The sequence below is a fragment of the Siphateles boraxobius genome, unplaced genomic scaffold (genome assembly GCF_051911475.1).
Source record: "Siphateles boraxobius isolate OS27281-9 unplaced genomic scaffold, OSU_SipBor_1 7, whole genome shotgun sequence".
Classification (NCBI taxonomy): Eukaryota; Metazoa; Chordata; class Actinopteri; order Cypriniformes; family Leuciscidae; genus Siphateles; species Siphateles boraxobius.
The window spans coordinates 7072479-7087623 of NW_027509197.1; the positions used below are offsets into that span (position 1 = coordinate 7072479).

General features: G+C 39.4%; 1 protein-coding gene across 3 annotated transcripts in view; it reads right to left on the reverse strand.

Annotated features, from left to right (window-relative positions):
- Positions 1-9944: 9944 nt before the first annotated feature.
- Positions 9945-15145, reverse strand: part of enox1 (ecto-NOX disulfide-thiol exchanger 1) — a 142058-nt gene continuing 136857 nt past the window's right edge. For all 3 annotated transcript variants that reach the window (XM_077215214.1, XM_077215216.1, XM_077215217.1), the window contains 4 exons: positions 14786-14845; positions 13053-13152; positions 11824-11909; positions 9945-10689 (listed from right to left, as the gene is read on the reverse strand). In XM_077215214.1, the coding sequence (XP_077071329.1) occupies positions 10558-10689; positions 11824-11909; positions 13053-13152; positions 14786-14845 (378 nt within the window). In that variant the 3' untranslated portion in view covers positions 9945-10557. The remainder of the gene's footprint in view (positions 10690-11823; positions 11910-13052; positions 13153-14785; positions 14846-15145) is intronic.

Genomic DNA, 15145 nt, shown 5'->3' on the forward strand with positions numbered 1-15145 from the left:
AAATTGATTAAAAGCTAGCATGCGCTATGACGGGGCTGGAAGCCCCGGACTGTGTGACCCGAACGCTGTCCCGGACTGTGTGACACAAAACCCGTCTTTGTCCTGAATACATGTATAACAGAGGTAAAAGCCCTGATCCTGCCTGAAGTTGCATTGTGGTCAGGCTACTCTGTCGTAAGATGGTTTTGCTCTGACCCCCTTGTGACTGCTGCTATTTTCGGCCTCTGCTTGCCGTGCAAACCAGCATGAGCAAGCCTGTTCTCCACAGGTTTCTTTCTGTCAGAGTGAGTTTCCATTAAACCGAGTAAAAACGTTAAAGAAAAAACTGCCAAACTAATCCACACAGGGTTTCATTATAGATCTGTGTAATGCACTGTCCAGAGGAGCATATGATGTAAGCGAAAACAAAATACCTCATAAAACTCATTTCAACAGCTTGTACATTTGAAATGTGTGAAGGTCTATAATTTTAAAACGTGTGCCAACTTACACACTTGATTTTGGTATTATGATCAAGTGTTATAAAATGTCAAATGTGTTTTTTTTCCTGGCGTTATCGGTCTGCTTGAATGAGACTTCATGAGATTCATATAATTTTTATGACAGTCAACCAGCTGCCAGCTATACTCTTTGAAGGCTCTTTGATGCTTTGGTTCTGTTCCTGTTATCAAAACTTTTTTCAGTCATCTGCAGAAAAGAATGTCATTTCAGCTGCCTTATGGTTTCAGTTAGGCTATTTTTGATTCCAGAAGGAGGAAATCATTTAAGTGAGTATATTTTTTTCCATACATCAAACCGAATACCTTGATCAGAATTAACGTAGGCCTTTACAATAAATCATTCTCATTCTCAGGTGTTACCAGAAGACCTATAGGGAATATCTTTGCTGGAATATCTTGTATGGACGTTGAGTTTTTCCATTTTTTGCACCTTGCTTTTAACTAGCTAATTCGAGCGAAGCAGAGCGAGCATTTTCAATTAATTCCTATGGAAGTTGAGCTACCATAGTAATGAACTAAAAACGCTCGCTCCGCGCCAGTGGACAGCACCGTTATAAAAGTCAGTACGGCCTTGCACATTTTACATTCACTTTTGAATTAGCACCAATTCGGGAGCCCCAATTGCTTGAATGGCTGGTTCGTTATTATTCTTAACGAAAAACACAACAACAAAACAGTACAATGGCAAACACACTTGAAGCGCTTTTATTTCGCTTTGAAACCAAATCGCCATGGTCTTGTCAGTCAAGAGTGAAACGAAATGGGTGAATTGAGGAGAAATCTGACTCCTGGTGCGACTCTCGTTCGGCTCACACTGCAATGAGCAGACACCTTCAGTTTTTAATTGTAGTGTCTGTTCTCTAACTGAACTAAATGATTTGTATTACTATAAACGAAGTATCAAATATCAAAACGAAGGTGGGGGTGGTGTCGCGGTGGGCAAGTGATACTACAGCAACACAGACTATCGCAACAAGCCTACCCTCAACGTATTTCAGGATGTCAAATGTCGTCATAACCCGTGGTGTTTCCCTAAATGCAAGAGAAAGAGAATCCTCACTCTCATTGGCTGCCGCCTCAGTAGCGCTAGTTTTGTTTGCTGATACAAAGAACGAAAATTAGACAAAACACTTTTATTATGCTTTACCAGTGAAGACAACGACCGAGTTGGTACAAGTATGGACAAAGAAGCAGAAAAGGTATGAAGCCAGAAGACAGAAAGACTGACATGGACGACAAACAAGGGTAAACATTGATAGAGCAAGGAGGAAATATCTGATGACGGAGAAATCCTGAGAGTATGGTGTACATTTTAGGACATCCTCAGACCTCAGCAATATGAAGACAAGGCATCATGCCTCTGACTAAAAGGCTTCAGTCATTGGACAAAATGGCATCTTTTCCTGAGACCTGACATTGGTCTCAGGAAAAACAATGTCAGGTGTCAGGTCTCGTACAATTAGGCATCAGACGAAACAGGCTCAGACAAAAAGGCATCAGACATAAAGGCATCGGACGAAACGGCATCAGACAAAACAGCCTCGGACAAAACAGCCTCAGACAAAAAGGCATCAGACATAAAGGCATCGGACATAAAGGCATCGGACGAAACGCCATCAGACAAAAACGCATCAGACATAAAAGCATCGGACGAAACGGCTTCAGACAAAAAGGCATCAGCTATAAGGCATCGGGCGAAACCATAGACTGTAAAAAAAAAAATCGACGAAGCGTCTGTGACGTCACCCATAGACTTTCTGAATAACGGTTTTGAGGCCGTTTATGGGGGGTATGGGCGGCACCATCTTTGAAAATCTTGGGAAATCCTAACCCTGCCCACCTTCTGGCCAATCCATATATGGAGTAACGTTATAAACTATAGAGTAAGTTAGACAGGTACTCCAACTCACTACTGATACATTGATCTTTGGCTTTATTTTTTAGTGAGTAACATTGCCCATCTCTATACTCATTTTATTATTCGTAATGTAGTTATCCAATGAAACGTTAACTTGATCGTATGACCCTGTGACATTGAATATGCGTTGGCCTTTTCATTGTTAACATTAATTTACGTTAACATCAACTAGCTCGCTTTATTCCATCAAAGTTTTACAAAATCTTAGTGTTGTATTAGGTGTACATTTTTTTTTAATTTTTTTAACATAATATAACATCTATATTGCGCTAGAGTGGTCAGTGCATATAAAAATATATTAACAATGTGGGACATATCAGTCTATTCTTATGTTACATTTATTCATTTGGCAGACGCATTTACAGTGTTTCAAACGTCAGTTATAACCATAGGTAGAGTACCTCGGACGGACGCTAACTTATCTGAGGCGATTTAATGCTAACTGTTGCAGTGCCACTACCCACAAACATTGATAACACTAAATAATGCTAACTACGTGAAAAAGTAGTGGAATGTCACTTACCGAAAAAAATGGGGCGAAGTACTCCTACAGTGTCAGTTAGTGCAGTTTATAGCAGAGCAACCCATTTTATGTACGATATTTCAATACAAATGTTCAGAAAGGATACAGAGGTGGTATGATGTGTTGTGTCAGATCATGGCCGAGACGTCAAATTTCAGGAATTCCCTCGGCGCAGCCCGTTATCAGCTGTCAATCAAACTGTCAATCAAAGTTAACCACGCCCTTATTTGTCATACATTTTATATCTAAATACGATCTAAACTAACGAGTTTGAAAAAAATTCACCCCCCTCACAGTTGTCAGGCACTCGGCACCTATCGAAAAATACAATAAAAGTCAATGGGACCAACCTGTAAAAACATGAATTTATGCTGTGAAAACGGACATTTTATCATGGGGTCTATGGACACTTGCTCCCTTTTGTGACCTGCCCCTAGCGGATTTTCGATGTATTGCAGTTTTTCACACTTCCTATAGGCTTCATTTTTCAGATTAGAATGTTGCCGCTTGGGCGAAACGGTCTCAGGTTTAGAGGTTCGCATTGCCCCGCCCCATGTGACGTCACATATACGCTGTTCAGATCAGATACAAAAACAGCTGATGGAGGCAGTAACCCATCATGATATATTTATATTATTGCTTTCATCAAATGTTGCACTAATAACGAGATATTATATCGAAATTACAGATATTATGTCGAAAAATAACAAGATTATGTCGAAATAACAAGATTATGTCGAAATAACGACTTCTAATGTCGAAATAACGAGATGTGTTTAAATAACGACTTAATATCTGGAAAAATACTAGATAAGTTTTCTTTTTTGTTTCTTCACAGCCTGAATATAATTGCTTCCAGAAATTATTTTTGGGGGTGCTATCGGGGTGCTTTGGTCTTTCTTGGGGGTGCTGAAACACCTGCTAGCCCCTCCCTAGTGCCGCCCATCCCAGTACAAATGAAAAATGTTTACAGCAATGTTAAATCAAGCAGTTTTAATCAAGCAGTCTAATAGCTCGAAAGAACGCTTAAACTTCACGATCGTGAAAACTATCGATACTTTGCCAAAATACAAGCTATAGCTAGTTGAAATATGTCATCTAACTTTTTAAACGTGCAAATAAAACTCGTGAAATGCATGTTCTCTTCTGTATACAACGTAATTAGTGTAACATTTGTTGAAAGCAACCTCTAAACTCCAGCTGAGTCCGTTTCGCCCCATGCCTTTATGTCTGATGCCTTTTTGTCTGAGGCTGTTTTGTCTGACGCCGTTTCGTCCGATGCCTTTATGTCTGATGCCTTTTTGTTTGAGCCGGTTTCGTCTGATGCCTAATTGTACGAGACCTGACATTGTTTTTCCTGAGACCTTAAGCTTTATTAGTCTGAGATGCGATGCCGTTTTCTCCAATGACTGAAGCCTTTTAGTCTGAGGCATGATCCCTTGTCTTCATATGTCTGAAGTCTGAGGATGTCCTAAAATGTACACTGTATTACGGAGGCTTCTTCTTGCAGATGCAGAGTTGCTTCTTTTGTGTTGGACAGTGTGGCATTGTGAGAGGTAGAGTATCACCAAAGTGTGGGTTGCTTCACAAATCGAGTCCAGGCAGAGATCACTGGTTTCTTTTTAATAATCAACTCAATACTCGAAAATGTTTTAACCAAATCACTCTTCTAGTTTCTCGTTATGCTCTCTAACAAAAAACAGCTAGTCTCTCTGTTCTCAGCTCATTAACAGCTTTTCTCCTTTACTTGCAACAGCTGTGTCCCCACTGCTGAGGAACCTGGTAACTGTAGTCTGGGACCAGGTGGCCATCTTGGTTTGTAGTCCCCATGCTGCAACAACCTCGGCTGCGTATCAGTCCAAAATTGACATGCCCTTCACTCGCTAACTTCCCTCCGCCTCGTTCACTCGGATGTGCGCCATTGCTTACGTTGCACGAGTGCCCACTACTGGCGGAAACTGGAATGGGCTGAACTGAAACGTCCTAAGCCCTTGATCACTTGGAATCAACTATGGAGTTAGTTTATTATTTTAATTTTTTCCCCTTTAAGAATTTGTTTAATACAGCATCCACATGTATATAGATGTTTGGGTTGTTATATATATAAAAAATCTAATTAATATATCATAGAGTTGTTTTTGGTGGTGGTGATTAGACGAGATCTGCGGTGACGTCACAATCGTTTTGCATTGTGGTATATGGAGCTGCCTGAAGTGTACTTATGAAGTAGACTCGCTCCCTCGGTCAAAATTGAGGGAATGAGGGTCTGTCACTATAAACTTCACAAAGTGGAATGCACTTCAAAATGGGGCAGGGATTCCCCCGAGGGTAAGTGCTTAGGGAAGTTCGCAAGTGCGTGTCTAAAAGTGGAGATGGCACATACCTTAACCCTAGATGGCACATACCTTAACTCTATGACATACCCTCTCACGATACCACAACAGGTAAGGGAATAAATTATTGTGTAGAGTAGACGGCTCTCTAAAAGTCACAAGTATAAGTTAAATTTACATAAAACTTCCGTTCACTTCCGTTGCAAAGATCATTAGATATTAACTTAGGGGCCACTAACACGACACCGTTCTAATAGAAAAGCCTTAATGCACTCTGGCACGCTCATTTGCATAACAACAGTGCCTAGTGGCTCGAGAATGCAAATCTTGAAAAATTGTGAGAAAAAAAAGTTATCTGCGCAAATTTCAAAAACGCAAACCTGTGAAAACGCAGACGGCGTGCACATGCGTATTACGTGTTTAGTCTATAGGTATGCGCGTTTGAATATATATGTGCGCAGGTGTTTATTTTTTCTTTACAAATTGACCTAAACAAATTACTTGTCTGGTCTTAAAAATGTATAATACAGAATTATTTATCGCTTCTGCGTAGTGAACTGGAATTATGTGTGCAGTGTATATGTGATTGACATCTAGAGGAACGATCTTATGAGAACTAGTGCAAACTGCTGTCTGCAGCTCAACCTAACTGTAATATACAGTTATATACAAAACAGCAGTACAGTATATAATGTTCAATGCTCTCAGTTCTAGACGAGCCTCATAATCTTCACGCAGAGAAGCAGCAATGCTCTCCAGTGGGGAACTTTAATAAGATCACCTTCAGAATGTTGATGGATGCCATGTACTAACACCAGCGCAAATGTTTTCATTTGATCGTTTTAGAGCATGATAATTATTTTCATACCAAATGTAATGTCATAAATCATTTACACCGCCACCGATGCAGTGAAATGCATGACATTTGGAGGGATGAAAATGACTTTAATGTTGAATTTCTAATCGTTATAAACAAAGCACATGAAGGCTGACGCTAATTAGAGCTGTCGAGCAGCTTCATTAGCAGAAATCCACACACCTAATGTTGCTGTATTTCCCCTCCCACTAGGTTTATTTATAGGTGACGTCAATAAACCTCATTTACAAACCCAGCTTTGTCTCCCAGGCTCCCTTGGCTTCATTTTCTTAGGCTAAAAATATTTCCCTGCTAAATCACTCATCTTAATGCAAAAATATGCAGCTCTTTGGTGATGGGAACGTGTTTCGTTTTTGCACTTTATTCTGTGAAATGAGGAAAACTCTTTCGAGAAAATGACTAGCTGTGCAGGCCATTTAGTCTGACTTTGGGCTCCTGCAATGCAGTGCAATATCTCTGTGCCTCAGGCTTGACCAATCAGGGTGAAGAGCTGCTTATGTCACATCACCTGGTTTTCATTAAAACGCAGACAATAGCTGCTGGTGCTGATGGCACCCACAGGACAAATACGACATCTCCGTCTCTTCAACGGTGATGTGAGTAGCAGACAGATGGGAACAATAGAACAAGCTCTGGCTAACGGTTTGGGAGGGATCCAAAATAGGAGGGAAAGACAAGCGTTCAATATGAGCGTGTAAACAGGCCGCCGTGTGTTGGTCATCCATCACTTAAAGGACGTTCATCGCAGTACAGACTTCATGGATGAAAATCAAAATGGCCAGGGAAGGAAAGCTGGATAAATATGCATGTGCTTAATGCAGCTGCCGCGTGAAACCGCAACAAGAGGGTCTCGTTCATTTTCATTTGCTGGCTGAGCAGTGAAAACAAAGCAATCCGTCAGATAGGGAAGTGAGGCTGTAATATGGGCTGTTTGGCAGGCCTCATTTCATTGGCCGGCGTTATTGCAGCAGCACTATTTTTGTTTGTTGCCTCAGTCAATAAAAATAGCTTGGCCAGACAATACATGTCTGTTTCATGCAGCTGTCGAACTCAACAACAACTCCTTTTATTATTTTTGTGCAGGCATAAAACATATAATCTCTGGAGAATGAGTTTTGTAACCAGTCCAGTAGTCTTGGGATCTTCAGAATGTGAAAATATTCACACATTCACTTTTGGGCATTAATAAAGCTTTAAGTGTTTGGTTGACATTGATTGCCGAATATTAGTTTTATCTGTAAAGTCTGAAAGTGATTATAATCATAAATTAATATTTCAACCTTTTTTAAAAAAAATAAATATATATATATATATATATATATATATACAGTATACAGATAGATAGACAGATAGAGCTATGCTGCAGTGCAGTATATTCACTCTTCTGAAACAGCACTCATCAGCATACAATGAATGACATACTTCTTGATAATAAGAGGTTTTGATTTAGAGGAGCAAACTTTCAAAACCGCTTGAGAGCTCAACTGCGCCTAAATCATTTTCTAAGGAAATGCCAGTTTGATCTGATACAGGAAGTCTAAATATACTCCAGGAGGTATTACTGTCTCTTCTCATTTATTTGTTGTCTGTATGGTTCCGATTTCTTCTCCATCCACCGTGTGTGCACTTGAAAATAACTCAACCGCTATTTCTGAGTGCGATTAAAAGGCCTGGGATTAGGACTTGAAAATTGACCTCTGCTTCTTTCACTGTGCGCTTATCAACATTTCAATGCAGTAAGTCTGTTTCATTCTCTCTACTGAGAGAATGCAGATGTTCTGCTCACTGAGTTTTTATTATTACATTCAGAGTAGTAATAACTGGAGCAAGCCTGTTCCTAGAACTGATTATGGCACTTAATTTTTCAATTTATAATCTTGACTGGTTGAGGTGTTAATTTTCTATCACTTTTGTTAATGCCCCCGAACACATTGCTGCTTTGATGTTACTGTACATTGTACATGTTTTTGTACTGTATTACGTACATGGAAATGCAAGTCTAGGAGTTCCACTTAAAAATAAAAGAGGTAGCACTTTATTTTACAGCCCTGTTCCACACGTTCATACTATGTACTTATTATAATTATTGCAATACCTGGGACTTGGTATTAACCCTGAACCTAAACCTAACCTTAACCCATGTAGTTACCTCATTTTACCTCATGTAAAATAAAGTGCAACTATAAAATGAATAAAAGTAATACAAATCTATAGTAACTTTTCATATCAACCATATTTGTTTTATTTTATTTAGTTTGTTTAAAGTACTAATGGATACATTTTGAATTGCATTTTAAAAACGAGCACTGGCCAATAGCATTCGTTAACCCATTTGATTATCGCTTTTGTTTTGCCAATTTTGCCGAAGCTTTTGTTTATCAATTTGTCTGTCATGTTAAAAATGCTATTGGACATGAGGTAGCAGCCCAGAATTTTTAACTAACTTTCAGACATCGCTGCTTTTTACAGCAATGGCTTTTTTGGTCCCACTAGGGGTTGCACAGACTAGTCGACTTGTCATCTTTAATGCTCGGCCATGACGCTTTAAGCTTGAGGTTAACTAGTCGCTGATCTATTGATATTTAAGTGATATTAACACTAACAACATGGCCACCTTGCAGAAGACCTTCATACTGTTTTGACTTAATTTGCTATATCTTTTCTAACTGATCGGACTTGTGAATCATGAACAAAACTCCCAAAAAAATCTCACAGATTTACATCAATGCACCATTTACATCAGTTAAAATGACAAATACATGCATACTCCGAGAGCGCTCCACAAGTTATGTTTGTTATACCATCTGGATCTGGTATGTTTTTAATAAGTAACTAGATAAGGCCGTGCGAGTTTGTCCAGTTTACGTTGTAGAACAAAACGTCCAAGTATCGTCAAGTTATGTTTTCCACAGACCTTATTTTACTCATAAACTGAGAAAAACACCCTTATAAAAACCCAAAGGAAAATCTTGAGGGAACCGCTGGAGAACTACTCTTCCGGGTTTTGACGTCAGCCCAGCAACACTTTATATAGAACCTTTATTTTTAAGAGTGCAGTGTACATGAAGTGTTCATTCTTGTAAATCCAACTTTGTGACTTTATATCTCACAGTTTTACAAAATATTTATTGTTTGTTTGAATTACACATTGCAATGCAACTAAAGGGGTTCTCTAAAGAGGCTTTAGCTCTTGCGTCACTATAATGCTTGATCCTTAAGCATTAATTATTCATTACTCAAAACATCCTCAAATAATGCCAGTGCTGCACAAGCAACAATGCAAATGGCTTAGATGGTCTCAGATGCACTACTATGTTGCTAACAGCGTCTCAGTGGCTGATGTAAATAGCAAATAGATCAAATTAAACACACACAGAGCAGCATTCTCCTCCTCTCTAATCCATTATTCACAACTTGTTATATTCTGAGTGATTGGGAAGTTCTGCTCTAAATTCATGGCAGATAGTTCAGTTGTTTATCCCAGACATGAATCAAAAAACATGTCAGAAACAACACAACCAAGCAGCTTTGACACATTCGAAGACGCTGCCGGGAGTGTGGCCGGGCAAAATCCAGAGTTTAAGGACTGGCTCCCCTTCAGTTCACGAGGGTGAATTTAAATTGGCCCACACCTCAAAAGATGATAAACATCTTTTGTGACATTTATGGAATTTCAGTCGTCAAAATCAACAAAAATCTTAAATGTTCCGTTTTCAATTCTGCATTCAAAACTAAACGGCACCCAAAGCTGGCTTGTAAAGACTTTGATTTCTCCAAGTACTACTGCTTTAGATTTTGCATAAAAAGTATTTTAATTGATAAAAAAAAAAAAACATAATTTACATAAGCAGACCATGAACAACAGTGCATCAAGACACGAAGAGCATGTTACACACATCGTCTACACAACATGGATGGCCTGAAACACAGCAAACTGTCCAAAGAGCGTCAGCTGTGCAACTGTTGTCTATCAGCTCCAGCACTTTGGCCATGTATTAAACCATTTTTCAGAGCAGAAATCATCTTCACACATACTCTGGCTTTGAAGGGCGCAGAGGGCCGAAATCACACATCTGTGTCCCATATTCAACATTCCGTATTTTTAACCGAGAGGCGCGATATTCCTGGATATCTCCCAGCCTTCAGGGACGACGCCACTGATAGATATGTTACGCAATCGGCACAGAAGTCTGGAAGGAGCTTTTTCAAGTAAATACATCAGATGCTACTCCACATGTAGAGTCTTACTTCCTCTCGAGAGTAAGTATCTGATATCTCACTGATTTGAGGCGGTATACGGGGGTGTAGAGCCTGTTGTTTGTCTATGAGCCCTTCTTGCTGAACCTTGATCAGTCCTTCAGAAGTCCAGCAGCCTCAGTGTTTAGTATATTATGCGGCTTTGCGAGTCACGCCGACTTGAGAGCTTCAAACCCGCAGAACTTCCAGCGCTTCTCCAACGTCGCTCCAACTCCACTGAACTCCTGCTTGAACATGTTGGGCAGCCGGACCATTAATCTTTCAAGTTCACTGGCCGAGATCTGAAGAATGAGACATGAGCGAAGCACAGTGACACTTAGTTCCATGTTGAACGTTTAGTGCTTAAACTGACACAGAATTGCCCATTGTTCCCTCGCCTATGCTTGCTTAGAAATTAATCAAAGGCACTAATGTGTTTGTCAGTATATTTGTCATTTGCTTCCTGCTAAAGAAAATGTCCCAAATGGAATTCAAATTCAGATTTGAGATCTGCATTATGTTGTAGACTGGTCAAGCTTCACTTGGGTGCAAATAGCTGAATTCAAACAGTCCCTCTAATATTTCATGTGGTATTTAAGGGTCAAAGAGATAACAAACACATGGCTCATGTAACATATTGACCCAAATGAGATTGTTTCTAATCTTTTGTTAATCCTGCATGCACACTCATTGGCATAATGTGTAAATTAATTAAAATTATAGTTCACCCAAAAATGAAAACTGCCAGCATTTACACACCGTCAAGATGTCCCAAACCCATAAGACTTCAGTTATTCTTTGAAAATCAAATTAAGATTTTTTTTTTTTAAATGAAACCTGAAGAGACAGTCGCTTTATATGATGAACAGATTTAATTTAGGCTTTTTTCTACATCTAAACAATGATGAACACACACACACACATAGAGCACATCACATATAGTAAATGAAAGATTAACTGTGCTTGCTTGATGCATGACAACCAATGAGGTTTGTTCTAGCGTCTGACACATGTGAGTGTGAGTTTTTGTTTAGAGCTTCTGTGTTTACCGTTTTGTATGCACTCTATGTAGCCCATGTGTTTAAATGTGAATAAAAATTATAAATTTGTAAAAATTTATACAAAAAATAAAAACAATTATGTGAATAAAAAGTTAATCTGTTCACCATATAAAGGGATCATATCACTTCACAATACTTGTGTTACATCACTTGATTTATATGGATTTGTTTTACGACAGTTTTTGGCCTTTATGGATCTTCTTAGTTTTGGTCACCTGGAGTTTCAATGCACAGACAGAAACCTCAGGTTTCATTATAAATTTTTGTTTTGAATATTATACAAAAGACTTATGGGTAATTGGGTATGGATCAGCATGAGGGTAACTGATGACAGAATTTTCATTTTTGGGTGAACCAATTAACACAAATAATCACCTTTGTATCAAGTCTCTGAATGTAAGACCACAGATATTCAATGTTGGCTCCAAATGGGTGGACATGGAGGAAGGTTGAAATGATTCCTGTGTAGAGAGACAGACAACAGAACAGGCTTGTGAATGAACATATGTTGTCTATGACTAGTAGGCAAGACAAAGAGACCAGCAGCCGCACGGTCATAAATGTGCCGCCTGAAGCAAAGTCCCGTTCCTCCCCCACTTAAGCTGATTACTTTAGAGAGGTCCTGCAAAAGGTAAAGCACTGATGCAGAGGCACAGGATATAGTGCCTTGCCTGAAGGGCCCGAGCCAATATTTATTTCCTTGATTTATATGCCGTAACGCCGCCAATTACGAAAGAACCTTATTCAGTTCCCTCTGCAAGACCTACTTTCACATAGCCACACTTGGGGAGGGAAGGGGAGTCTCAAGATGTCCGTTTCGATTTTAAAATTCAATGCAGCACAGCTGAGCCGGCACCATACGTCTCTGTTCTGCTACAGTGCATCGTGCTTACCGAGATAAACATCTCTGTTTTCGCATACTCGTGCGAGAAATCTATCCAAACAAACTCATTTGAATGGCCTAACAGGGGAAGCTTATACAAAATGATGTTTACAGTGGAAGCTAATCCAATGACTGCATTAGACGTCCTCTTCAGAGCTAACAGTCTAGTACTAGAGCGCCTGGAGATTTAAACAATTTGTTTTCTTCAGCCCGTCCCTTCGCTTTGTTCTGCTCAAATGAGTCTGGGTTTTCTGCCGTTCTGGCTCAGGGCCTCAGAGCCTGGCTGACGTTCCCTACTCCATCAATGCAGTATATGTGTCCTCTTTGCGAGCAGCGGTACTGTGTAGCCATTAGATAGAGCGAAGCCTGTGTGGTCTTCTCTGAGCTAGAGCCAATGAAGCAATCGGCAAAAAGAAGAACAGCTCCCCTGAGCTCCTCCTACAGATCATCTTCCAAAAACATGACAGAGAGACTGAGGTGTTGCAAGAGTGTTGGGCCTCTCTTCCCTCACCTTTTCTTAGTCATTGTTATCGTATCGGTTCAAACATGGGTCGAACTGCCTTGCATTTCAACTGCTTGGCTGCTCCCGCACCTGCTCGCCCTCCTGTGCTTTTAAGCTAGGATTCAATCCTCCAAGCCCATCTGGTATTCAAAGCCCTCAGCACACGGCTCAAGATGTTTTATAGATCAAAACGGCATGAAGCGGAGTTGGAATAATTACCGAGCAAGAGAGCCTCTTTCTCTGATCTCAAAGGACCCCAAATGACCGACTCGTTATTCTTCTCTCGATGGTGGAAGAGTGCTGCCGTGCCATTGACTCCCTGTACACACACATACAAAGGGGAAAAGACCAACTTTTTTAATATCTTTAAAATAAAATATTTAATATTTTAATATCTATCTTTATTTCATGCAGTGTAACCTTCACAAAACAGATAAAGAGTGATGGGATCATGCAAACTGTTGAGTTGGTCGGTTTGCCTGCTAATCTTTACTTGAAAATGCACTGCATAGAGAAATCAATGCCTATTGACATTTAGAGGCTCTTCTTCCAAGATTCTGTCTAAGATGGCAGGTCGTTAAGTCACATAGAGGTTGAAAAAAAATGATAGCAAACGTCCTTGAACTGTGCATTTTTGGACACCCTCAGGGACAAACTCCAAATGGAGGCAGCAGTGCATATAGCATGTGTCTAAAGCCATATATGACCTATGGAAATTTCCAGTTCAGTAACTTTTCAAAGAAAACTTCACAGTGTGTACATGTATGTCCTCAGAGAGAACATTGCTTTATTTTCAGAAAGTGCGTTACTCCAGGGGGATTATAGAGCACTTCCATGCCTTTTTCAGTGCATGGGGATTGCTGAACAGAGTCAGAAATTAACCGAGCAGACCTACAGTTTCTTTGTTAACAAAATTATTATTATTTTTTTTAATTTGGGTTCAGATGGTTTTCACAAGTAATTCAAAACGGAATTCAGAGCCTGAGTGACTGAGCGAAGTCATGTTTACGAGTGGATTACTCTAGAATTCTAGATGATACACGAGTTGTGAAGTTGGAATGGGCGTGTAGATTTGAATTAGGGGTGGAAACAATGATCTATGATATAGATAACAAATATCATATATCTGTTTACTTCAAATGTAGGTGTGTGATACCATGTGTAAATAAATGGTAGAAATAAATTTTTCATCTTTTTGAATTTATATGCATGTTTTGATATGGGAAAGCTTTGCTGACCCACACATTTTGTACCAAAAGATCAGATACGCTCATGGTTGTTATCCATGTTTATATTATGTCTTTATCTCATTGCTAAGAATCGACTGGGATATCGGTTGGTTCTTTGGTCTGCTTAGTCATAATTACATTGTCATTTCAAGCAGTCTGTTACAGACTTGACAAGACCACTTTATGGTGTGAATGTAATTGATTCATTAACATGACCTGAACTAAGGAAGAAAGAAAACATACCAGGATCTGAATCAAACGCTCCGAACGAATGGGGTGTGAAAACGCCCTTTAAGTGACACAAATGCCACTGAATAATTAGTGTATCTAGTATAAAGTGTTTTTTTAAGAAAAAGAAATGAAGATATTCTGAACTAACTGGATGTGAAGGAAAGACTCCAAAAATTGTTCTGATTTATTCATTAAATTTGAGTGTTTTTCTTTGGCTATAATATTACACTTTAATAAAACATTCATTTCGGACACTGTATTTGACACTCTCGGCAGAATTGTGCAGAAAAGCAGAGGGAGGCCTTACACTCACTGAACATACAGATCAGTAGGCTAAAATGAACTCCTGCCAGAGAACTCATGGTGTGAAGAGAAATGAAGGGATGATGCAATGTTAGTGGTTCAAATGCTTATTTTGAAGTGTTCTGGTATTGCAGACTAATCTCATTGGTGACCATTAGTGAGTGAAGCGATGAACCCTGGGTGACTTACCTTTTCAAGGCCTTCAGAGTTGTGGTTCATCAAGTCTACTGATTCCATGGCATTCAACAGCTGTCAAAAAAGAACAGAAATACTAATTTTCAGACCCAATAATGTTTTGAAATGAAGCTGTGAAGGAGCTTTCCAGACAGCAGCTATGTTTCCATCCAAAGTTGTGAATATAACTTATGCTCAAAAATTAAATATTGCATAAAACATTTGCGAATAAAGTATCCAGTTCCATCCAGTGAGCCGAAGAGAAAAAAAATCATCACTTCTTAATAAACTGCCACTAAATATCACTAAGAAGTAGCAAAAGCAACTGAATATAATCATTTTCATATTTAATAAGTTACTTGCGCTGTTTGGGAA